General features: G+C 40.9%; 1 protein-coding gene across 3 annotated transcripts in view; it reads right to left on the bottom strand.

The window, feature by feature from the left end:
- The window catches only part of setd3 (SET domain containing 3, actin histidine methyltransferase), a 139,063-nt gene that overhangs the window by 97,516 nt on the left and 15,376 nt on the right, over positions 1–26,171 (bottom strand). For all 3 annotated transcript variants that reach the window (XM_078562168.1, XM_078562167.1, XM_078562169.1), the window contains one exon: positions 10,920–11,026. In XM_078562168.1, coding sequence (XP_078418294.1) covers positions 10,920–11,022 — 103 coding nt within the window. In that variant the 5' untranslated portion in view covers positions 11,023–11,026. The remainder of the gene's footprint in view (positions 1–10,919; positions 11,027–26,171) is intronic.

Here is a 26,171-nt window from a genome sequence, read left to right as displayed (position 1 = left end):
ACCTGCTCTTGATCTTTTGAGAACTGTCAGCGTGACATCGGCCGTCTCAATTTCTCTGCTCCTCTCACCCACTCTAACCTGTCTCCTTCTGAGCTTGCCGCACTCCGTTCTCTCAGATCCAACCCTGACTTTGTTATCAAACCTGCTGACAAGGGTGGTGCTGTTGTTGTCTGGCGTACTGACCCCTACCTCGCAGAGGCTGAGTGTCAACTCGCAGAGGCTGAGTGTCAACTCGCAGACACTTCCTCCTACCTCCCTCTGGACCATGACCCCACCACTGAACATCAAGCCATTGTTTCCAGGACTGTCACTGACCTCATCTCCTCTGGAGATCTTCCCTCCACAGCTTCCAACCTCAGTCTCCCAACCTCGGACAGCCCGCTTCTACCTCCTCCCCAAAGTCCACAAACAGGACTGTCCCGGTAGACCGAGCACGTCAGCCTGTTCCTGCCTCACGGAACTCATTTCTTCCTATCTTGACTCCGTTCTCTCTCTCCTTGTCCAGTCTCTTCCCACCTACATCTGCAATTCCTCTGATGCCCGACATCATATCAACAATTTCCAATTCCCTGGCCCCAACCGCCTCCTCTTCACCATGGACGTCCAATCCCTCTACACCTCCATCCCCCACCAAGATGGTCTGAGGGCTCTCCGCTTCTTCCTTGAACAGAGGCCAGGACAATCCCCATCCTCCACCACTTTCCTCCATCTGGCTGAACTTGTTCTCTCTCTGAACAATTTCTCCTTAAACTTGTCTCACTTTCTCCAAATAAAAGGTGTGGCTATGGGTACCCACATGGGCCCCAGTTATGCCTATCTCTTTATGGGGTATGTGGAACATTCCTTGTTCCAGTCCTACACAGGCCCCCTCCCACAACTCTTTCTCCAGTACATCGAATACTGTTTCGGTACCTTCATGGTACCGAGCTTCATGCTCTCGTCTGGACCTGGAAAAATTTATTAATTTTGCTTCCAATTTTCACATGTCCATCACTGACACTTCCCTTCCCTTCCTTGACCTCTCTGTCTCAATTTCTGGTGATAGACTGCCCACCAATATTCATTACAAGTCCACCGACTCCCACAGCTACCTCGACTACAGCTCCTCACACCCTGCTTCCTGTAAGGACTCCATCCCATTCTCTCAGTTCCTTTGCCTCTGTCGCATCTGTTCCAATGATACCACTTTCCAAAACAGTGCTTCTGACATGTCTTCCTTCTTTCTTAACCGAGGTTTCCCATCCAAGGTGGTTGACAGGGCCCTCAACCGTGTCTGACCCATCTCCCAAACCTCTGCCCTCACACCTTCCTCTCCCTCCCGGAACCATGATAGAGTCCCCCTTGTCCTCACTTTTCACCCCACCAGCCTCCACATTCAAAGGATCATCCTCTGTCATTTCCACCAACTCCAGCACAATGCCACCACCAAACACATAAACACATCTTCCCTTCACCACACACCCCCCCCACCCCCCGTCGGCATTCCGTAGGGACCGCTCCCTCCGGGACACCCTGGTCCACTCCTCCATTACCCCCTACATCTCAGTCCCCTCCTACGGCATCTTCCCATGCAATCGCAGAAGGTGCAACTCCTGCCCCTTTACTTCCCCCCTCCTCACCGTCCAAGGGCCCAAACACTCCTTTCGAGTGAAGCAGCATTTCACTTGCACATCCCTCAATTTGGTCCATTGCATTCGTTGCTCCCAATGCGGTCTCCTCTACACTGGAAAGACCAAATGCAGACTGGGTGGCCGCTTTGTGAAACACCTTCGGTCTGTCCCAAAGCATGACCCAGACCTTCCTGTCGCTTGCCATTTCAACACACCACCCTGCTCTCATGTCCACATATCCGTCTTTGGCCTGCTGCAACGTTCCAGTGAAGCTCAACGCAAACTGGAGGAACAGCACCTCATCTTCCGACTAGGCACTTTACAGCGTTCCTGACTTAACATCGAGTTCAACAACTTCAGATCATGAACTCTCTCCTCCATCCTCACCCCTTTTTGATCTCCCTTTTTTAATATTTATTTTTAAATTTTTATATATATATTTTTTCCCCACCTATTTCTATTATTATTTTAAAAATTATTTCCCTTCATTGTTTTATCCCCACCTTTTAGCCTATTTCGATCTTTTTTCCCCACACCGTCCTCTCCTCCCACCCCACCCACACTAGGGCCATCTGTCACTTGCTCATCCTGCTTTCTACTCTTAATGTCATCATTGGCACCTCCTTTAGCCAGTATCACCACCACCAACACCCCTTCGACCTTTTGTTTATGACATCTTTTGCAATCTCTCCTTTGCCTCCATCTATCACTGGCCTTCTATCCAGCTTCACTTGTCCCACCCTCACTTAAACACTATATATTTCACCACATTTCTATTTCTCTTTAGTTCTGAAGAAGAGTCATACGGGCTTGAAACATTAACTCTGTCTTTCTCTCCACAGATGCTGTCAGACCTGCTGAGTTTTTCCAGCAAATTTTGTTTTTGTTTCAGATTTCCAGCATCCGCAGTATTTTGCTTTTAGTAACATTGTCCAAGTTGGTACTGAAGTGTACAGCATGGTCATAGGTGCATTCTTTCGAATGAGTCATTAAACCAAGGCTCCATCTGCCCTCAGGGCATAAAACTTCTCATACCACTATTCAAAAGAAGAGCAGCTAAGTTCTCCCAGTGCCCTGACTAAACAATTATTCTGCCACATACTAATTATCTGAAGATTTATCTTCTATTGCACCTGGCACCTTACTGAGTAACTCCACTTTCAAAATACTTAATTGGCTGTGATGTGTTTGGAATGGCCTGAGGTCATGAAAGACATTATATTCTCCTAAATATGTTCAACCAATGCAAACAGGATATTAAATGACATAACCACAATGTGTCAAAAAAGCTAATAGTCAAACTTTATAGGCCTCTGGTCAGACTCCACTTGAATACTGCATTTAGATCTGATATACATGCAAGCTATTGCATCCTATTCTGGTCAGAGAGCACAGTGACTGCTTTGTAAACTGAGTGCTTTGTAAACAGAGTGCTAAAGTCAGGACAAAAACAGAATTACCTGGAAAAACTCAGCAGGTCTGGCAGCATCGGTGGAGAAGAAATCAGTTAACGTTTTGAGTCCTCACGACCCTTCGGCAGAACTGAGTATAGTTAGGAGAGAGGTGAAATATAAGCTGGTCTCCCCCCGCCCCCCCACCTTAGACCAGCTTATATTTCACCTCTCTCCTAACTATACTCAGTTCTGCCGAAGGGTCGTGAGGACTCGAAACGTTAACTGATTTCTTCTCCACCGATGCTGCCAGACCTGCTGAGTTTTTCGTAATTCTGTTTTTGTTTTGGATTTCCAGTATCCGCAGTAGCTTTTAGCTTTTTGTTTTTATCTCTGCTAAAGTCAGGAAGTTGGTTCAAGTGGAAATTCTTTGGAGAGGGGGAAGAAGATGCTCCTTTTTATTCTTTATAAGTTACCTCCAGCAGCTGATGTGTTTTTCCCTTTTCTCTAAGCTAGGAAACTGTAGTGTGAAATTACTTCATTTTACTAAATTAGTAACTAATTAAATAACCAAATAAATAAGATTAGGCATACATGGCAGGGCAAGTGTGCCATAACTGCAACATGCGGGAACCAAGAAAAAATATGAGAGGGGAATACTAGGATGCACAAGGTACTGGGTGGAACAAATAGCACTAGTATAGAGAATAGTAAGTTAATAGGTAAAGTCAGGGTAAGGGAGAAAGTAACAAAATCTAAATCAGGGTTACTATGCATGTATGTGAATGTACGGAGTATAGTAAATAAGATTCAGGGGTTACAGGCGCAGATTGCCATGTGGAAATATGATGTTGTGGCGATGAGAGAGGCCTGGCTCAAGGTACGGCAGAACTGGGTGTTAAATATTCCAGTAGATCAAGTGTCAGTGGGGGAACATTTAGGAGACAGTGATTATTGTATTGTACGTTTTAGGATGATGATAGAAAAGGACGATAGGCAATCCAGAGTAAAAATAATTAACTGGACAAGAGCCGACTTGGATGGGGCAAGAACGTAGCTGGGCCAGATAGGCTGGAACAAAAGATTGGCAGGAAAAACTGTCGCTGAAAAATGGGCTACCTTCAAAAAAGAATTGGTTTGGGCACAGTCAAGATATATTCTGTCAAAAGGGACAAACAAATCCAGAGCTCCCTGGATGAAAAAGGGAGATCGAAACTAAGATAAAGAAGAAAAAAAAGTGTACTTATGACAGGTGTCAGGTAGAAAATACAATTGAGAACCAAGAGGAATACGGAAGGTTCAGAGGGGAGGTGAAAAAGCATATTAGAGAAGAGAAGAGGAATTATGAGAAAAGACTGGCAGCCAACATAAGGGGAATCCCAAAGTCTTCTATAGGTATATAAATAGTAAAAGGGTGGCAAAAGGAGGAGTAGAGCCAATTAGGGACCCAAAAGGGAATTTACACATGGATGAAGGGGCCATGGCTGAGGTACGAAATGAATACTTTGCATCCGTATTTACCAAGGATGGAGATGCTACCCAGGCCATGGTGACAGACGAGGTAATTCTGTCACTAGAAGGGTTCAAAATTGATAAGGAGGAAGTGTTGAATAGACTGTCGATACTTAAAGTTGATAAGGCACTGGGACTGGTTGAGATGCATCCAAAGATATTTAAGGAAGTGAAAGTAGAAATTGCAGGGGCACTAGCGATTATCTTTTAGTCTTCCCTAGGTTCAGGGGTGGTGCCAGGGGACTGGAGAATTGCAAACATTACGCCCTTGTTCAAAAAAGGTTGTAAGGATAAGCCCAGCAATTACAGACGAGTCAGTTTAACTTCAGTGGTGGGCAAGATTCTAGAAACAATTATTTGGGATAGAATTAGTAGTCACATGGAAAAATATGGGTTGATAAGGAAGAGCCAGCATGGATTTCTAAAGGGGAAATCGTGTTTAACTAACTTGGAGCTTTTTGAAGAGGTAACAGAAAAGGTCGATGAGGCTAATGCTGTTGATGTGGTGTACATGGACTTTAAAAAGACATTTGACACAGTGCCACACAATCAACTTGTGAGAAAAGTTATTGTTCATGGAATAAAAGGAACAGTAGCAATGTGAATACAAAATTGTCTGAAAAATAGGAAGCAGAGAGTAATGGTCAATGGATATTTTTCAGGCTGGAGGAAGGTTTGTAGTGGAGCTCCTCAGGGTCGGTATTGGGACCCTTGCTTTTCCTAATATATATATTAATGATATAGATCTTGGTGTGCAGGGGGCAATTTCAAAGTTTGCGGATGATATGAAGCTTGGGAGTGTTGTAAACTGCGAGGAGGGCAATGTGGAACTTCAAGAAGACATAGACAAGTTGGTGGAGTGGGCTGATGAATTTCAAAGCGGAGAAGTGAGAAGTGATGCATTTTGGTAGGAAGAACATGAACGGACAATATAAAATACGGGGTGAAATTTTGAAGGCGGTGCAGGAGCAGAAAGACTTGGGTGTATATGTGCATAGATCACTGAAGGTAGCAGGACAGGTGGAGAGAGCAGTTAATAAAGCATATAGTATCCTAAGCTTTATTAATAGGGGCATAGGGTACAAGAGCAGGGAGGTTATGCTGAATTTATATAAGACACTCATTAGATCTCAGCTGGAATATTGTGTACAGTTCTGGGCACCATATTATAGGAAGGATGTGAACACATTGGAGAGTGCAGAAGAGGTTTACAAGAATGGTTCCAGGGATGAGAAACTTCAGCTATGAGGGTAGATTGGAGAGGTTGGGGCTGTTCTCCTTGGAGAGAAGAAGGTTGAGAGGAGATTTGATAGAGGTGTTCAAAATCAGAGTAGATAGGGAGAAGCTGTTCCCACTTGTAAAAGGATCATGAACGAGAGGGCACAGATTTAAAGTTATTTGCAAAAGAAGGAAGTGTGACGTGAGAAAAAACTTTTTCACACAACGAGTGGTTCAGGTCTGGAATGCACTGCTTGTAAGTGTGGTGGAGGCAGGTTCAATCGAGGCATTCAAGAGGGCATTAGATGACTATTTGAATAGAAACAATGTACAAGGGTATGGGGAAAAGGCAGGGCAATGGCACTAGGTCATAATGCTTATTTGGAGAGCTGAGGCAGACATGATGGGCTGAATAGCCTCCTTCTCTGCCATTAAGATTCTGTGATTCTGAGTTTGTGGAGGGCATAGTGCTCCCAGACCACCGTACCTGCGCTTAAAGTCAGCAAAAGTCTGTCTAGCTAAGCCTTAAATATATTCAATGACCCCGCCTCCACTGCTCTCTGGAAGGGAGAATTCTAAAGACTAACAACCCACTGAGAGAAGAAATTCCTCCATATCTCCATCTTCTTTTGAAACTATAGCCCCAGTTCTAGATTTCCCCAGGAGGGGAAACATCCTCTCAGCATCTACCCTGTCAAGGCCCTTCAGAATCTTACATGTTTCAATAAGATCATGAAAAACACAAATGATTTTTTTTTTAAGTGTAAGAAATTGGGGTTTTTAGTGAGTGGGTATCTCCTGCATTTTACGGGATTTTTTGAGCAGCATTGATTGCCTCCCTTTCTAAATACTCTGACCTCTGAACATCTTCAGAAACAGCAGGTTTCAGGTTCAGGCTGCCTTTGTCAGATTCCCGAGTTGTTAGCTGGCATCCTGTGCACCCCCTTATCTCCCAAGTCTTTAGAAAAGACCAAGATATGACCCCCAGCAAGATGTAAACTGACCTCGAGCAGGGTGACGCATTGGGGGGGGGGAACCATCCTGACGTTTTGAGTACCTGTCCTGTATGCATTGGTCAGAATAGTTAGATAGATGATTGACACTGGGTAACCTACCAGCCCCCCAAAAAAAGGGTATATAGATTGGTATCATACTGGCGCTAGTGGGTTGAGGTGCTGGTGAGTGGCTGAGGTACTGTTGAGGTGCTGGTGAAATGGCAGTGCTCGTTGGGCAGCTGCCTTCTTCAGATGGAAGATGGACCAGAGGAAGAGGAAGATCGAGGGAAGGGTTTCCTAACACTTCCACTAGAGAGCAGAATGTTGTTATCACAAGCTGTTACAAGTCATATACCTTTTCTGTCTAATTATGTATCATATCTAAACTGTCGTTTCCTAATAAACTATCTTAAAATTACCTATGACTAGCTGACTGCCTATTTAGGTATCTGTGGTCCTGGACCCCGAAAACTTACAGGAGAGGTGACAAAAGTAGTGGATAGGGGAATGTCTACGGATGTTACTTATATGGGCTTCCAGAAAGCATTTGATAAAGTTCCTCATAAGAGACTGTTCGCTAAAGGTGAAGCCCATGGAATTGGAGACAAATCAATGACCTGGTTAAAAAACTGGCTGACCAGCAGTAGATAGTGAGGATGATGGGCAGGTACCCCAATTGGTTGAATGTGATGAGTGATGCCCTGCAAGGATCTGTGTTGGAGCCTCAACTATTCACCGTATTTAATACTGACTTAGATGATTAGGTAGAAAGCCAAGCAGAAACTTGCTGATGACACAAAGTTAGGCAACATTGTAAGTCATGTTGACAAAAGCATAAAAGTACAAAGGGATTTAATGAATGGGCAAAACTGCTGCAAATGGATTTCAATGTAGACAAATGTGAGGTCATCCACTTTGGATCCAAGAAAGGTAAAATAGGGCACTTCCTAAATGGTGAAAAGCTAGAAACAGTGGAGTTCCGATAGTCTTGGGGGTCCACGTACATACATTAAAATGTCATGAACAGGTGCAAAAAGTAATGAAAAAGGCTAAAGAAATGCTGGCCTTTATGTCTAGAGAACCAGAATTCCAGAGCATAGAAGTCTTGCTTGTATCAAGTTCTACATCAAGGGACAGATTCTCTGTCATTGTGGGCTCAAGGTAGCAGAGTTTCATCACCACTTCCAGTGGGGAACATTTAGTGTAATCAGGGCGAGAGAGGCAACACCTTGTCCCAGGACCACAATTTTCTTAACACTTATAGTCAGCAAGAAGAAGTTACAGGCATGGAAGAGACAGTCCATGAGTCTTTGTAGCCGAGTTTCCTTTTGGGCAGGTATCAGAGCATCATCAGCATAGGAGGAGTTTTCTGATCAGGACTCGATGTGTTTTTGTCTTCACTTTCAGTCTCGATAGATTGTGGATCTTGCTATCTGATCTAGTATGTAAGTACGCGCCTTCCATATTTGCAGGGAAGGCAAAGGTCAGGAGCATGGAGAAGAAGTTGCCAAACAGAATAGGGGTTAGGACATAGCCCTGTTTCACTCCTATCTTCACTCAAACTGTCAGAAACGGAACCTTCAAATTGTACAGGGTAGTGCATGCTGGGATGGAAGGAGTGTTGAGACTGAAGAGCTTCGATGGGCTGCCAATTTTCCCCAAAATCTTGATACAGATATAGGGAAAGCAGCTACCACCTTTGGCCAACTCAAAAAACACATATAGAATAACATCAAGTTGACCCGTAGGACACAGCTTATATAAGGACTGTGTTTTCAGCACCTTGCTGTATGGATGTGAAATGTGGAAGACTTACTAAAAGTCTGATGATGACCATGAAACCACTGTCGATTCTTGTAAAAACCGACCTGGTTCACTAATGTCCTTTGGAGAAGGAAATCTGCCATCATTACCTGGTCTGGCCTACATGTGACTCCAGACCCACAGCAATGTGGTTGACTCTTAAATACCCTCTGAACAAGGCAATTAGGGATGGGCAATAAACGCTGGCCTAGCCAGCAATGCCCACATCCCATGAACGAATATTAAAAAAAAGCTATCAAGAAAAGAAGCTCAACAATTTCCATCTTTGCTATTTGCATCACGTTATGGGTATATCCTAGCAGGTCAAAATCACAAATGCAGAAATCCTCTCAAAGACAGAGCTCTCAAGTTTGTTAGCAGTCATCAAACTGAGGTGGCTTTGTTGACTCAGGAACGTCCACAGGATGCAAGGCAGTAATATACCCAAGGACTTTCTGTATAGTGAGATAGCCAATGCCAGATGACTAGTAGGATGCCCAAAGCATACACTTCCCAAGCTTGATCTTATTTTACACGTGTGCCAGCCAAAGATGGTGGCTGCTTTCCCAAGCCTGTATCAAGATTTTGGGGAAAATTGGATGCCCACCGAAGCGCCTCAGACTCAACACTCCTTCCATGACAACATGCACTGTGCTGTACAATTTGATGGCTCCACTTTTGACAGTTTCAGAGAAAAGAAATATGACGAAATTCCCAAGGCTCCGCTTCAAGGATGCTTAAAGGATGACATGAAGGCCCTAGACATCAATTATCATACCTGGGAATCACCAGCTGATGACAGAAGAAATGGTGACATCTCCTATGGACTAACCTGCACCACCACAATGACCAATGGTTACAGAGGTTTGGCGACAGACGCCAACACTGAAAACAACAACCCACAACAACACTTGGTAGCTTCACATGTGGCACTTGTAGCAGAATCTGCCTCTCAAGGATTGGCCTTTTCAGTCATTAGTTAAGGTGCACCAATTGAAGACATACCTATCCGAAATGGATTTGATTGCTGCATGTTTAGTCATCTTTCGGAAGGATACAGTAACTAGCAATAGAAAGCCGTGGTTAGAGTACTGTGAGCGCTCTGGGCAGCACACCTTAGTAAGGATATATTGGCCTTTGAGAGAGTGAAGCATAGGTTCACCAGAAGCTACTTGGACTCCAAGGGATAAATTATGAGGAGAAGTTACACAATACAGGGTTGTATTCACTGTAATTTAGAAGGTTAAGGGATGATTTGATTAAAGTTTTCAAGATATTAAGGGGAACAGATAGGGTAGATAGAGCGAAACAACTTCTGCTATTTAGGAAGTCTACGACTAGGAGCATAGTCCTAAAATTAGACCGTTCACAAGTTAAGTTTGGAAACACTTCTACACACAAGGTGTTAGAAGTTTACTAGATAAATTGTAAATTTTCAATCTAAGATTTTTATTATCCAAAAGCATGACATATGGGGAAAAGACAGTCACATGGAGCTAGTTCACAGATCAGCCATCATCTAAATCGCAAGGGTTTAAATGGCTCACTCCTGTCCCAATGTTCCTAAGTAAAACTATGGTGTCCTCCTTGTAAAAAGGGATAACTTGGAATAAAAGTGTACCAAATCATTCTGAAGCCTCTTAGGAGGAAGTTTACTAGCAACTTAACAACATCAATAACTTTGTCAACTTTCAGAATCCTAAAGACTGGTCTGTATCAAGCTAAAATTATGTCAAATCCAAAGTTCATTAAATATTTGAAACGCATGCATAAGGCTGAAGGCTTCACAATTGTGCCCAATTACTATTGCATGGGGAGTGTGACTTCCAAGCTTTGGCAAACTAGAAAAAAAAAACAGGTAGCTCTCTTTTCATCCCTCAATCTTGGATCTTTCTTGGTTTCAGTCTCTACTTCCTTGCTGTACCTGATCTTTTGTGGCCTGTTTTGGGTTTCCTTGGCCAAAGAAATGACCTCACAGTCTGCATTAAAATCTACATCTTCATTGCATGAATATATTTTTCAGATTTGGCGCTTTAAGTTAAATCAACACATTTTTTGATATGCAAAAATGAATTTAGTGGCACAGCTTTTTGAAGAGATGACATTTTCCACATGCTCAATTTCTGGAATTTTTTCCAACACTGAATATAATCAAATTCACTAGAAAAAATTGTACCTTTTATTGTCAGATGAAAAATAGGGGATAGCAAATAGGCAGCCCATTTACACCCCAGCTGATTATGGGAACAAAACTCGGGTAAGGTGTAAAGTGGGCTGCCAATTCACTATCATCCATTTTTTCACCCACTGATTACTTAAAATTACCTACATTGATAAATTAAAATTACACTGTGCTATAAGGTTTATAAGCCATTTTAAAGTATACTTACTTTGCAGCAGTTCTGTTATCAGGTTCATTATTTCCTTTGTAGAAACAGTCGCTGTAGCTCCACCTCCCGATTTCTGTGTTTTGACTCTACTTTTCTTGCCCATTGCTCTGTTATAAATTAAAGCAATACAAAATCTCACATTAATTAAATCTATACACATTCAAAAAGGCAGTGGCCTATTACAGTTAGTCCCTCAACTGTTACAACTTTTTAAAGTGAAGCCTCAAAAACCTTGCTGCTGTAGTACACCTGTCCATCTAAATTGTTCTGTCTTAAACCCACAAGCCTGGTAAGTTAGCCTGTGGTTCAAAGCTGAAAATTCACCTCAAGTCTACTTTCTATTGTCATACACCAGTACTTAACAATTCAAAAGTTAAACTGCATCCAATAATTATTCTGGCCAATGTTCTTACTAATAATTTGTTACTTGTGAGAATGGATTTTTTAAAAATATTTTGAGAAATATTGTGTTATTCTCTAAATAAGGCTGATTGTGTGTGTGTGTGTGTGTGTGTGTGTGTGTGTCTTAATTAAGTTGGACACGAGGTTGATAGGAGTCAGGCTGTCTTGGCGTTTGGAAACATGAAAAGGTTAAAGGTGTTAAGTTTGAGGTACAAGTAAATAGGTTAGATCTAACATTTGCATTTTTAGATAACATGAGAGGTTGTTGGAATTTCTAAGAGGAATTAGAAGTATCAAAGAAAATGCTTGCATCTTGCAGGAGTCCAATGGTAAACAAGTAGTGGGGATATTATATTTTCATTGACCCAAAAGCAAAGACAAGATGGAAACATGAAAGATCTTATATTTGGAAGGGTTTGAGTTTCAATGAGGTGTGAGAACAATTGGACTGAGATGAAAGGGGAAAAAAGGTACATTAGAGTTACATTGGATAGCTGTTGAGGTTGAGAGAGCCAGAGATAGCTATTGAGCTGGATAGCTGTCAAGCCATTAAGCTGGAGATGGCTGGAGCTACTTGAGCTGTTGAGAAGTCTTAGCCTGCAGCAACCAGTTTTATTCTGAAGTGGATTCCATAGCAATGTGGAAGAGTAGCAAGGTACAGGACATGTGGTACACCTTTATTGAAGCTACAGCAGTCTGTCTTGTGTGATATTACTGGATTCCATATTTAAATATCTATAAAGGGAGTGTTGCCTGGAAAGTGTTTACTTGTGGGTTTGACCAAGTAGAATGTTCTGGGGAATGTTTTGTAAGACTAACCTTAATTGTGTAACCGTAATATTGAGTGTTTAAGTTTTCTATTTTTGTGCTCATAAAACTTCGACTTTTCATTTTAAAATCCTAAAAGTGTTACCACTGCTGAGATTGGTACATCATCTTCTCATTATTAGCATACAAAAAAAAAAACAGGTTGAGACCTGCAAACGAAGTTTCCCTCTGGGATTTAGTTTGCGCAGCAAGTAACATCAGCTGCGGTCATAACATACTAGAGAGCTTTTGTACCAAAATACCATATGAATGAATATAAAAATTGTGTTAGCCCTCCAGAGCAAAGGGGCAGTGCGGAGGGAATTATACAAGGTGCATGTTAAATAAATATGACCCTTAATGCATCAATGGAAGAAAATCAAATCTGAAACAAGGGAGAAAAATACAATCTACAAATCCTGCAAGGAGAAAGGGGAAGGGCACAATGAGGAAAACAGCAGAACATTGATAGAAATTATTACAAGAGTGGCTAAAGGAGAAATCTGTATTAGTACTCCTCGTATTTGTAATTTACCTTAACAACCTGGATCAGTAGCTTGATATAAATAGATTTAATTCCCAGATGATAACAAACTAAGGGTAAGGGCAGTCAAGGACCTACAAAATGTGTTACACCTAAGTGTAATTGGACTAACCATTGGCAGATGAAATTCAGTATGGATAACTAAAGTATGCATGTAGAAAGAAAAATTGGATGACAGATGGAACCTACGAATAGCTAACAGTAAACCTGAAAAAAAGATCCAAGGATATAAGCAGACTCAGAACTTAATATGTCCAGCAGCAGCAGTGCAGCAACATCAACCCAAAATAGTAGAGTATAAACCAAAGGAGTTAGTGCTAAAATTATACAATAATTTGGTCAGATTACACATTGAGTACTAGACGTTATTTCAGTCACTGAGAATTAAAGAAGGACTGTCCAGTCCTCAGGGTAGAATATCAGAGAAACAAAGTTTCTACCTTGTGGTAGACGACTGAATTATGGCTCGAGTCATTCAGCCTTGAAAGTAGGAACCAAATGGAGATCTCACAGGGGTATTTAAGATAATTAATGTTTCAAAACAAATTCAAAAGTAGGTCAAGAAGTGCAAACTAGCAAAAGGCTCCAATATTGACCAATCTCTTTCAAGAGTCAATCAACACTGGCTATTTACCAGACCTATGGAGGAGACAAACTAACGTCTGTGCCATATTCCAAAAAAAGGGATATTCAAAAAAAAAGGGGATGAAGTCAACCAGGAAATGACAGATCGGTATCTTTCACCAGCGCCATCTGCAAATTGCTTGAACATATTGTTCATTGTCGTGTCATGGATCATTTGAAACTCACAATATCCTGGCAGACAGCGTAGTTTTCAATCGAAAAGATCTACCAAAACACAGCTTTTACAGGCTGTCGATAACCTAACTTGAAGTCTCAAAACCTCACTACCATGGAATCAGGGAGTCATTCGTAAATTGGATCCGGCACTTCCTTACCAACAAGGGACAAAGAGCGGTGTGTAATGGGTAATCATCCTCTCCTAAGATGTCCTCTCCGGAGTGCTCCAGGGAAGGTGTTGGGATCTTTACTCTTCTTGACATTCATAAACAACCTTCCAAACAAGTTAAAAGAAAACGGGGTGCGACCATTTGCAGATGACAGCATGATTTATGCATCAGGGAAAACTCAAGATCATGTCAATATCACTGTTGATGATGATCTGGAACTGCAAAAATGGCAGAGCATATAGAAGATGGCATTCAACACAAAAAGCTATGACATGTGCATTACCAACAAAAAGGATTCACCAACATAAAGCTTAAGTTCTGTATGCAAATCCTCAAGCTGGTAGATACACAACCATACGTGGGGGTTTCTTCAATGGGGTTCCACATCCAGCAGGTAACATTCAAAGCAAACAAAGTTCTTGGATTTCTGAGCAGGAATCTTCGGTTTGCAACACAAATATCAGAACTTGCCAAACATTTATTCGTTCAAACCTGGAGTCTACAAGTTGTGCGTGGGATTTTATATGACGAGCAATATAAACAAGATTGGAGTGATCCAAATTTGTGCTGCATGATTCTGCAAGAATCAGTATGGGAAATACACCAGTGTCACATCCTTGATTAAAGATTTCAAATGGGAATCAAAAGCAAAGGAGGGAGAAAAATAGACTGACCATGTTCCATAAAACATGGAATGGACTGGTGGGAATTTACAGAAACAAGTGTCTGGTGCCCTCTGGCAAAGACGAAGGAGGCAGCCATCCACACAAATTATCAACTCACTTGACAAGGTGGTGGTGACCCATCTTCTTGAAGCATTGCAGACCATTTTGTGAAGATACGCTCATAGTGCGGTCCAGAATTTTGACCCAAGGATGATAAAGGAACAGCGGTATATTTCCAAGTCAGGGTGATGCGTGACTTGGAGCAGAACTTGCAGGTGGTAGCACTTCCATTAGCCTGCTGCCCTTGCTCTTCTAGGCGGCAGAAGTCGTGGGTTCGGAAGGAGCTACTGAAGCAGCTTTAGCAAGTTGCTGTAGTACATGTTACAGGTGGCACACATTGTAGCCACAGTATATTGGTAGTTAGGGTGTGAATATTTCAGAAGGGAATAGATTGCTGATCAAACAGGCTGCTTTGTCCTGTATGTTGTCGAGCTCAAGTGTTGTTGGGGCTGCACTCATCCAGGCAAGTGAAAGGCATTCCATCACACTCCTGACTTGTGTTTTTGAATAGTTGAAAGGGTTTGGGCAGCCAGGGGGTGAGTTACTTGCCTCAGGATATCTAGCCTCTGATCTGCTCTAGTAGCCAAAGTATTTCTGTGGCTGGTCCAGTTAAGTTTCTGGTTAATAGCAATCCCCATGACGTGAGAGGGTGTCAACGGTAATGCCATTGAATGTCAAGGGGAAGTGCTGAAACATTCTCTTGTTGGAGATGGTCATTACCTAGAACTTGTGTAGCGCAAATGTTATTTGCGATTTATCAGCCCAAGCTTGAATGCTGTCCAGGTTATGCTGCATGTAGGCACAGATTGCATCATGATTGGAGGAGTTGTGAAAGCAACTGAACACTCTGCGATCATCAGCCACTTGTGACCTTATGATGAAAGGAAGATCATTGTAGAAGCCGCTGACTAGACACAACTCTGATGAACTCTTGCAGCGATGTCCTGCGGCTGAGATTATTGGCCTCCAACAATCACAACCATCTTTTGTTCTAAGTAGGACTCCAACCAGTAGAGAGTTTTGCCTCCCAGATTCCCACTAACTTGAACTTTATTTGGGCTCCTTGATGCCACACTTGGTCAAATACTGCCTTGATGTCATGGTCAGTCACCCTCACCTCACCTTCGAATTCTGCTCTTTTGTCCATGTTTGGACCAAGGCTGTAATGAAGTCTGGAGCCAAGAGATCCTGGACCTAACAGTGAGAAAGTGAGCACATGACTGACATCAGGTCATTCCGCTTTATGCAGCGATTAACATTCAATCAATGCCAAGAGTGACATTCTAAAGTTATTTAAGAAACAGATGCTGCAGTTGGCAGGGGGTGTGTGTGTGTGTGTGTGTGTGTGGGTGTGAAGACTGTAGCATCTATGTAGACGAATGAGCTTAAAAGGGACAAAATGGCCTTTTTTCCCTATTTAGCTGTGATTAAGGCATGAATAGGTTTGAGGCGCGAAGATGGATTGTGCTGTACCAAAAATAAAGGATTAGATGGGGCTTTGCTTGCTTCAAATTGCCTTTGTTCATTGCTAGGTACTCTGAAAAGAACAAAAGACAGGACAATTTACACATCTGCAAGTGGATTTTAGAAAGTGCAATTGATGAAACTCAGCAGTTTGTGTGTAAAGGTGCAACAGTAAAGATGCCATTAATTCCTTGACTTATTTTTGTTTTTTGCTAGACTGAAAGCAGTACCTTAAATATGTTAAACTGTCCTGGAGAAAAAAAACTCCGAAATCAGCAGTTCACATGGATTGACAATCCAGTCTGCTCTGATGAAAGTCTATCGACTGACCTGAAACACAAACTCTTGTTTTTTCTCGTCACAGGTGCTGCCAGACCTGCTATTTCCAGAATTGTGTGTGTGTGTTTTACTGCAATCATAACCAATTTATATAGAATCTAGACGAGGCTCCTTTATGGCAAGAAATTTGGTGCAAAGCAACATCCCGTGACAAAACTCAGAGACTTAGTGTGCACTTAGTATGGATGGCCTATTTGCTGTGATCTTACATAACATTTCCAGGAGACAGTGAAAATACTAGTTTTGGAATGCAGTTGACTAACAGATCACTTAGTACATCAAATATTTTGCCCTTCAGCCACTGGAAAATACAAGGAATCATTCAGACTGGCACAAAACTAATCTGGCAGAGATTTTTTGATTGCCAGAATCGTTCTTCCTGGTCTGTAACAAGACATAGCACCACCTTTACTCTTTTTATTAATGTATCAGGGTAGGCAACAGTGTGACTGTTGGTGGTACATTTTTTAAAATAATTTTGCTGCTTAGGTTGCTATTGGTGACAGTTGCCTAATTTAGTTTTAGCAGCTCTGAGGTATTGGTCAACACAGTTCAGCTTTACTGCAATAATGGAGAGTAGATAGCCTTAATTTTTAAAAAAAATCAATGATTTTTTCTTAGGAGTGATCAGTAAGGTGAGATAGAATTGGCGAGGGCAGTTGATTTTATTTTCACAACCTCTATACTTATCATTGCCTGTGTTAATTTCAGTATGAGAGACTGTTCAGCAGAAATCAGTGGCCAACCATATTTCCATTCCTGAAACTTATTGCAACTTCCATTTATATGGCAACTTTAACACAGTAAAGCATCTCAAGGTGTTTCACAGGAACAATATTCATATACTTGACAATCCTTGCTTCAAATGACCAGCAACCAAATAATCTTGAAAGTTCAAATGTTTGTACGTGTTTTTATAATGACAAACTTAGTTTCTGAGCATATTGTGCAAGATTCAACTAATGTGCAAGATTCTTATGAAGCTAAAAGATGAAACCTAATGGTGCTTGCAATAGAGTACCAAAAATATTAACATAACCCACCCCACTTTAACAGAATGGCACATTGCTACAAAAGTCTGAAAATGAACACATAACCACAGTTAGTTTGATTCAATTTAGTAATAATTGATGTTCTATAAAAAAAGGTTTGTAGACCAGTCTGTGAATTGAAACAATTGAGAGATGGATTTGGCTCCTCCTCTGACTGGTGATCAGGGAACTACACAAACTTAATAGAAAATTTAAGCTCACCACAGTCATTCCCCAATTTTAATTCCTCTCCAGCTGACCTTGCTTGCCCCACCAAAATCAGAATAGAAAAGACTGGATACAAAGCAAGTCAGTTGCACACTTGAAACATTGTACCCTGTCTTATCTTTTTAAAGATGTGGTGCATTTACAACATTTTTGGCTTTTATTTCAGATTTCAGTGGTGGGGTGGCTTATCTACAGGAAGTGGAATTACATCATTTTAGAAGACAATCTATTGAGATACAGCAACACATGTAAAAGCAGTCTCCAAATTTAGGACATGTCCCAAATTGGAAACATTTCAAATGTTCTTTTCAATATGCCTTCATTGGAATGCACTACAAAGAAAAGCAAAATAGCATGTCTGCATTGGTACACAGACTTGGCAAAACTTTTTAATATTGAAGATCTTTGTTTCATTCATCTGTCTGGCATCTTTAATGTGGAACACAAGCCAATGAATTTACGAGTATGGGGGAAGAGAAACAAGAGATGGAATTATAATTAAGCAGAATCCGAGTTACTGTCACAGAGTCATAATGGCATAGGAGGCCATTCGGCCCAACGAGTCCATGCCAGCTCTCTGATGAGTAATTCAGTCAGCCCTGTTCCCCCACTCTTCCAAAACCCTGCAAGTTTATTTCCCTCAAATGCCTATACAATTTTCTTTCAAAATTACTGATCATGTCCACTTCCACTGCCCTTGTAGGCGGAAAGCTCCAGGTCATTACCAGACCATAGCGTCGAAAAGTTCTCCCTCATATACCCCCTGCATCTCTTGCCCATAACCTTAAATCTGTGTCCCCTCATCCTTGCACCATCAGCTAGTGTGAACAGCTTTTCGTTGTTCAAACCTGACATACTCTTGTACCAATATTTTGACAGCATCCTCCGCAGTAAAAACTGATACAAAGTATTCATTGGGTTTTCTAGCCTTACTCTCCACCCCTAAGCACGCATCACTCTCTTTGTCCCTATCAGGTCCCACTTCACCTCTTACTACCCGCTTACTCTTTACATCCCAGTAGAAGACTTTTGGATTTCCTTTTATGTTAACTGCCATTCTATTCTCATTCTCTCTTTGCCAGTCCGATCTTCCTCTTCACTTCCCCTTTCAATTCATACTCTATTGTATTTGGTTTGGTTCTCGCTTGAAGAATTCAACTGACAGGCATAAAACACCTCTTTGCTTCATCATATTCTCTCACTCCCTAATCAACAAAGGAGCTCTGCCTTTGGTTCCACTACCTTACCACCTTGTTGGATTGTACTTAACCAATCATTGAAACATCTCCTCCTTAAAGGTCACCCATTGTTCCTGTCAAACTTTGGTTCCATTTTACTCTGGCTAGCTCTCCTATCATCTCAATGTAGTTAGTGCTCTTCCAATTTAAAAGTTCTACTTTAGATTGTTCTTTGCTTTTCACTATGACTAATTTAAACATTTCACATTTGTGTGCCTATGCCCAAACCTTTTTCAGCCTATCATGGGTCTGCCTGTTTGGAGCTGAAATAAATACGCATACTACTCCCTGAATTCCTTGCTACATTTGGTTCATTATCCCTTAGAAAATTCCAGGGACTGAAGAAACACCAAATGACAGCTTATGAAACTGAAATAGATTCAAGTATATATTAATCGTCAAATATGACTTAGATACATCGTCTAACACAAGTTGCAGATAGACATTTGTCAGATCTAACTTAGGAAAAAACCTGGCCTCCTGAAAACATTGTGAACAGGTCCTCCACGTTTGGTAAAATATCAAATGGATTACATTCCAATACCTGATTTGCCTTATGATCACCACATATTCTTACACTACTATCTGACTTTAATACTCACTATGGGAGCACCCCAATTACTCTGTTCGACCTTAGAGATAATGTCCTCAGTCTCTTGCTTTTTCTCCCTTAGAGCACAGGGTATTGGACAAGGCCTGGAATAAACTGGTCTTGTGTTCCTAAGAACCTATACATTAGCCTTGTATCCTTGAATCAGTTTACTGGTTTCATTAAACACTTGAGAGTACCTGTCAATGATGCGAATTTTGCTTCGATACCAAAAAGCTCACTCTAATTTAACTTAATTGCTGCTAACCAGTTTCTTCTTAAGGGGCTGCTTTTTTACCCTTCACCACAATGATAGTGGGCAATGGTGCACATTGCTCATTGGAAGTGTGTGGTTCCAGTCACATACTATTATAGGAATTTTCTCCTCCATAATTTCCTAATTGTGTATGTGATTTCTCCAGCTCATATTGACTCAACTTTTCATGATACAGCGATTTAGGAATCACACGAACTGATGTGCCTGTATTGACCTCCATGTTTACTGGAGCTCCATTCAATCCTACTTGGACCATGATGCCTCATGAATTTTCACAAAACATCCTTGTACTTTGGATTTAACAGATCTCAAATGACACCTTGTCAACCTGTTTGACAACTGTATGCAGTGACTGCCGTTTCCTACACTCAGCTTTTTCCCCCATTTACCTACTTCTGACGTGCCTTGACAAGAGGACCCTTTTTGCAGCTGTAGCACCCTGCCTCCAGAAATGGAGAATTCTGTGCCCAATGTCAGCCTAAGCACTGGTAACAGGACTTTGTAGTACCACTGCTACTACTAACTGTCATTGTTGAGCCCTTTGGCTTACTCAGCCGCAGCTCATTTACTTCTGCAGATAACTGATGGTTGTTAACACTAACTTCTCTCGAGTCACGTTCCACCATGTCCACAGACAATGCTGTTTAGCAAGCTAGGTCAGAAGTTAACTTTGGCAATGTTAGCAACTTACTGCAAATGCAGTCACTCTTCAAACTCCACACAAATCTATCCCACAATTGTCTCACTTGAAATTCTCCAAAATTACAATGAAGGGACAGCTTTTTCGAAGACCACGATAATCTCTCCATGAACTTACTAGGCAATTGATTCCTTGTACCAAACTGATAGCTTTCTGCAGTTTCCAATGGCTTGGGATTGTAGTGTTGATCAAGCTTAGACAAAACGTCCGACAGTGACCGACAGCAGTGTCTTTTGGCTTAGCAGCAGTGAGAAAATTCTTGAGCGTTTCATACACTTCTCGACCTGCTTCAGTCAGGAACATTGCCCTTTTCCTCGCCCTCACTGTCTGATCAATAGTTAGATTATCAGGATCTTCGAGGATATTATTAGAAGTGAAAAACATCTCTAGCCACTCCACATACTCTCGGTCATGGTTATACTCTCCTAGTCGTCCGATAATACCTGTTTTAGCAGCCATCTACAAAGGTGTGCAAACAGCATAAGACCAGATGTTTAAGCCTACTTCCTAGTGAAATAACTCTCAGCTCCTCTGCTGGTTTGCTGCAAACATGCAAAACCCAATTTTCTTCTGCTAGGGAAATCCATGATCCTAGCCTTATAGCCAGACTATGATATCTTGGCAGGACAAAAACACTGGTGCACACAAATGGAGTTTTAGTATCCAACTGAACTAGTTTATTCCAGTTTTGGTTTATATACATACACAAATGGCCACAAGAGGGTGCTATTACAAAAACATATTCAGGTTAATACCATGGACACAATTAGAAAAATCAAACAATAATTACCAAACTTGAAAGTATTTTAAAATCTCACAACTGAAGTACATTATACAAAATGTTTACTTCCTTGTTACACAACTTCCAGACGGTTTCAAGTCAACGACAGAAAACACTAATTTTACAAGATATTCTTCCCCCCCCCGCCTCCACAAATAACAAGTTCCTGAAAAAAATAAAGGTGCAGTTTAAAATGTGTCCTCCTTGAGAGCAGATATTCTTTTGTTTGCAAACAGCAGCCTGCTATAGATTTGCCATGCCCCAGTCAGCTGGATAAGTTCCAATCAGATGATATATCCAGTAGGTTCATTGAAGCCAGCTGCATCTAGTGAGCAGGTATCAGCTTCCTTGCAGATCCCAAATACTAACACAAATAATGACAACATTACTATTAAAAAGTTTCTATACAGGTTAGGCAGCTTTAGAATTTATTGCAGTAATTAACACCTCCACGAAAACACAACTTAGCACAAGCAACAAAATATCAGGAATACAGGTGCCTCACAATTCTCAAGGGCCCAGCTGTATATGCTGGGCCTGCTCATTGAAAAGAAGCCTTGTACAATAAGCAAACTGCTACAACTCCCTCTACAAGCTCTGTTTCCCTTCTACAACAATTTCATATATTTAAGAAACCGTTCAATATTGCATGTTATGAGTCAAATCTCACTCCCCAAGACTCCTCCTCTGCAAGTTAATTCTATTTCTATTATCGTGTAACACAATGACAGTCAGCAGTTTAGTCTAATTTAGTAATGTTTGATGTTCTGTAGAAAAAAGTCTATAGGCCTATCACAATTGAGAGATACAGTAAACCATGGCGCATTAAGTTGACCTCTGAAGCTTCGAAAAATCCTTCCAAAAACGGGGTCAACTCATAGTATAAAATGTGAGCCATCAGTGTTGGTGTCGGTAATTGCCGTTTTGAAATGTGAAAAAATAACAACATCAGTAGTTCAAATTAAATTAATGTGCCACGTTTTATTTAATGAAATAATTCTACAAGGGTAGTTTTAACCACAATAATAATGTTTTAAAAAACAGAGAGATTCATCATCTTTGGTATCCAACACAGAGTTCATCAAATTCATCCCAAGTCATTTTGGCCATGGCATCATGGTCAGGGGGTCCTACTCTGGATCAGATGTTGCACTTTTAATTTCATAATTGCCCCTCCACAAGAAATCACCTTCCTCTCCATGCATTTAATAAGATATTCAACATTCTTTGAAAGATCTGAACATTCAATTACTGGGCATATATCGAAATTCATGGGCGTTTGATCCATGTTGCCGGTGTAACAAAATGGATACTCGTATTTCTGCTGCTGTTTGATGATGAATCTGTACAAACTAGTAATTTTGGCATTATGGTTTTTGATAGCCTCTTCTCAATCTTGGTCTTCCGCAACACTAGACATTTTTGTTCCATAAAGTGGCTACAACAACTAGCTGAAAGTAAAATACTGCGGATGCTGGAAATCTGAAAAAAAAACAGAAAATGCTGGAAAATCTCAACAGGTCTGGCAGCATCTGTGGAGAGGGAAACAGAGTTAATGTTTTGAGGCTGTATGAATCTGAAGAGTCATACGGACTTGAAACATTAACTCGGTTTCTCTCTCCACAGATGCTGCCAGACCTACTGAGTTTTTCCACCAATTAGCTGTTGTTCTGAAACTTTGCTGGAGTCAGGGTTCGAATTGGTTCACTTAAGTGTGTAAATACGCATTGCATTTCTGGTGACGATATAGCCATTCTGATGATTTTAAAGGACCCATTCCACTGCATGCTTCTCAAGATCAGGCCAGTGGCTGGTCCCTATTCTCATGACACATTTGGTCTTGGGCACCTTCAAGGCAGATTGCCTCATCTTCCGTTCCAGAAGATTTTCACCAACACAAAATTCCCTCAATGCTGCACAGTCATTTGACCAGTTAGCAAATGTTACGATTTTTGGCTTGAAACCAGCTTCATACTTCATCCTTTTTACAGGAGGACCCATTCTGTTCGTCATTCACCATGCGTGGTCTGCACTGTGTGGGCGTGTCTTAAACTTCCACACATCTTAGCAACACAATCTGTATTGCTGACTTGATCCCATGCACCAACGTATAAATTGATGATAACCCTGAAAATATATTTCTGGCTGAAAAATTTAAATTCATGTAAGTATAACCCTAAACATGCATTTATTAGCTGAAAAATGGGGTGGGGGGGATCAACCTATATGCTAAGTGTAGACCTAAACATGCATTTTGGCACTGAAAAAATTGAGTTGTCTTACACACTGCATTCTACAGTAGATTTGGATCCACCTGATTGCTAATCAGAGAAGGACTACAGAAATTCATCAAAAATTTAAGCTCACAACCAATTTCATTCCTCTCCACCTGACCTTATTTGCTCCAGCAAAATCAGGATAGAAAAGGCTGTAAACAGTGCAGGTCAATTGCACACTTGAAACATCAGACCCCATCTTATTTCTTTACAAATGCTATGCATTTACAGCATTTTCAGTTTCTCCTATTTATTTTACCTTCCAAGTTTGTACTCAACATTTAGATGCGTGGCTAACCCACAGGAGGTTATTTTCGTAAGCTACCTACTGAAGTGCAGCAACACATGCAAAATGTTCCAATTGTAGATGTAGGTTTCTCATTCTCTCAAAGTATTTGTATTTATCAGATTTAGTGTATTTGCCTATTTGCATAGCTGATCTAAACCTTTCTGCAAACTGTTACGTGCACCTTCTGCCTATACTTACTCCGTTTTGGTGTTTTGATTGTAAATATTCCCTAGTGTACATGCTTGATAAATTGCATTAGTGACAGAGATAATGTGTAATAAACATAATTATTTGCCTGATTAATGTCTGCTCATGACAGCAAGAGATTTAAATTGTATCAGAACATAAAAGGAATGTTCTCATCAGTAATTAGGTGATCCAGTCCATTCAAGTATTCAAACTCCCATCATTCCAAGCACTGTAGATCAGAACCAGTACAAATCCTGTGTACCTTTGGCCAGAAGATAAACAAAAGATAATGCACGACAGATATACCTTCAATATGACAAGCTGGATTGGTTCCAGTCTGTAAGTAAGCCTTGCACAATATTGGCTTCTCAATTAAAGCTTTCCTGTGGCAAAAGAACTACACCAAAAAAGGTGTAATGTGTTCATGTAACAAAGGATATGATTTAAAATATTCTCTCTCTACTAATTTCATCATTATTAACTAACGTTCTTTAAAAAGTTACAAAGTGTCAATATCAACATCTTTCACCCATTCTTTCTATCCCTTGCTTAAATCTCATTTAATCCAGCCATAATGAAGCTAGTTAAGCAAGCCTGCAGTGTTACCATTCCAGTTTTTTAAACCAATTCAAAATGAGAGCGGACATCCTGCCAACTCCTCTCCATAGACAAAAATAACTGTAAGATAGTACAGGAAGTTGATGGATCGCACTCCATGCATGTTCAGCTCGATCAATCCTCCAAAGTAGGAGCAGGCAGTTACACCACACATTCATTTTTTTTCATTGCATAAATATTCGAACGGACCAGCAAATGCAGTAAACTGACATGAAACAGAGCTATTCACAGGGCATACACAATTAGAAAGTGCCCATTAAATTTCTTGCTAACCATTTGATTCATCAAGCTCCACAAGTCATCAATAGAATTAATTCTCTATTTAAAAGATTTAACCATTCGAACTTTAAACATTTCCCAAAATTCCATCCCACTGATCAGTTTTAAGAATTGCAACTGCAATTCGTGTAGATCACAGCAACATGCTGTACAGACACAAAAACCAAACTGAGGCATTTTATTAGCAGATGCTCATATGCCAAAGTAAAAATGGAACTGATCATCTTACACTTATAACTTGCTGTGATATAAATAATTCAGTCTCCACTGAGATTGTCCAGTTTTACAGATGCCCTTTACACAGGCCTCTCAGCAATATTGCAAGAATTTCCAAACTAATTTTCAAAATCAACACCAAATTTAAAGCAGAAAGTTTTGTTTCAACCAAGTAAATGCAGATTATATTGTGCATTAAGTAAAACCTGAGAAAACAATTTGGTTTTTTTTCTGCCTCTGCCCAGTTTCAGAAGAGCCCAATGAGTATAACATTTCTCCTCTAAGAAATAGTACACATTTTGGGGAGGGGAGAGGGGAAAGGTTTTTATACAACGGCCTGGGTTTTCATATTCCATATGGGTTTAGTGTAACAGAAATTTGGTGGGTTTTTTTTCCAACTCACTTTAATTTAAAATCAAAAGAACAAACTTTTCTACTCCTCCTAATGTGCTTGGATGAGAACAACTTATAGTCATATAACACCTTTAATGTAATACAAAGTCCCAAGGTGTTTCATGGGAGTGTTGGAAAGCAAAATTAGAAACAAAGTCACATAACGCGATATTAGGGCAGATGGCCTAAAACTTAGTCAAGGAAGCAGGTTTTAAGGAGCATCTTCAAAGAGGAGAGGTAGAGAATCAGAGGTTTAGGAAGGGAATCTCAGAGCTTAGGGCCTAGGCAGCTGAAGGCATTGCCACTGCAGCAATTAAAATTGGGGATGCTCATGAGACCAGAATTAGATGAGCTCAGATATCTCAGATACTGTGGGGCTGGAGGAAACTACAGAGATAGGAAGGAGTGAAGCCATGAAGAGATTTGAAAACAAAGATGAGAATATTAAAATCAAGGCATTGCATCAAGCACAAGTGCAACAGATGAATAGGACCTGGTGTGAATCAGGACGCGGGCAGCAGAATTTTGGTTGACTTCAAATTTACGGAGGATAGAACATGGGAGGACAGCCAGCAGTGCATTGGAATAGTCAAATCTCGAGGTAACAAAGGCATGAATCAGGGTTTCAGCAGCAGATGGGTTGAGGAAAGAGCAAAGTTACGGAGGTGGAAATAGGTGATCTTGGTGGAATGGATATCTGGTCAAAAATTCATCTTGGGGGCAGATATGACGCCAAGGTTACAATAGTCTGATTTAGTCTCAGACATTTGCCAGGGAGAGTGATGGAGTCAGTGTCTAGGTAGTGGTGTGGACTGAAAACGATGGCTTCAGCCTTAGCCTTTGCAATATTTAACTGAAGGCAATTTTTGCACATCCATTTCTGGATGTCGGATAAG

Source organism: Cetorhinus maximus, chromosome 18 (genome assembly GCF_964194155.1).
Source record: "Cetorhinus maximus chromosome 18, sCetMax3.hap1.1, whole genome shotgun sequence".
Taxonomy (NCBI): domain Eukaryota; kingdom Metazoa; phylum Chordata; class Chondrichthyes; order Lamniformes; family Cetorhinidae; genus Cetorhinus; species Cetorhinus maximus.
Note: the sequence above shows the minus strand (reverse complement) of the source record. Positions and strands in the feature narration are given on the sequence as shown.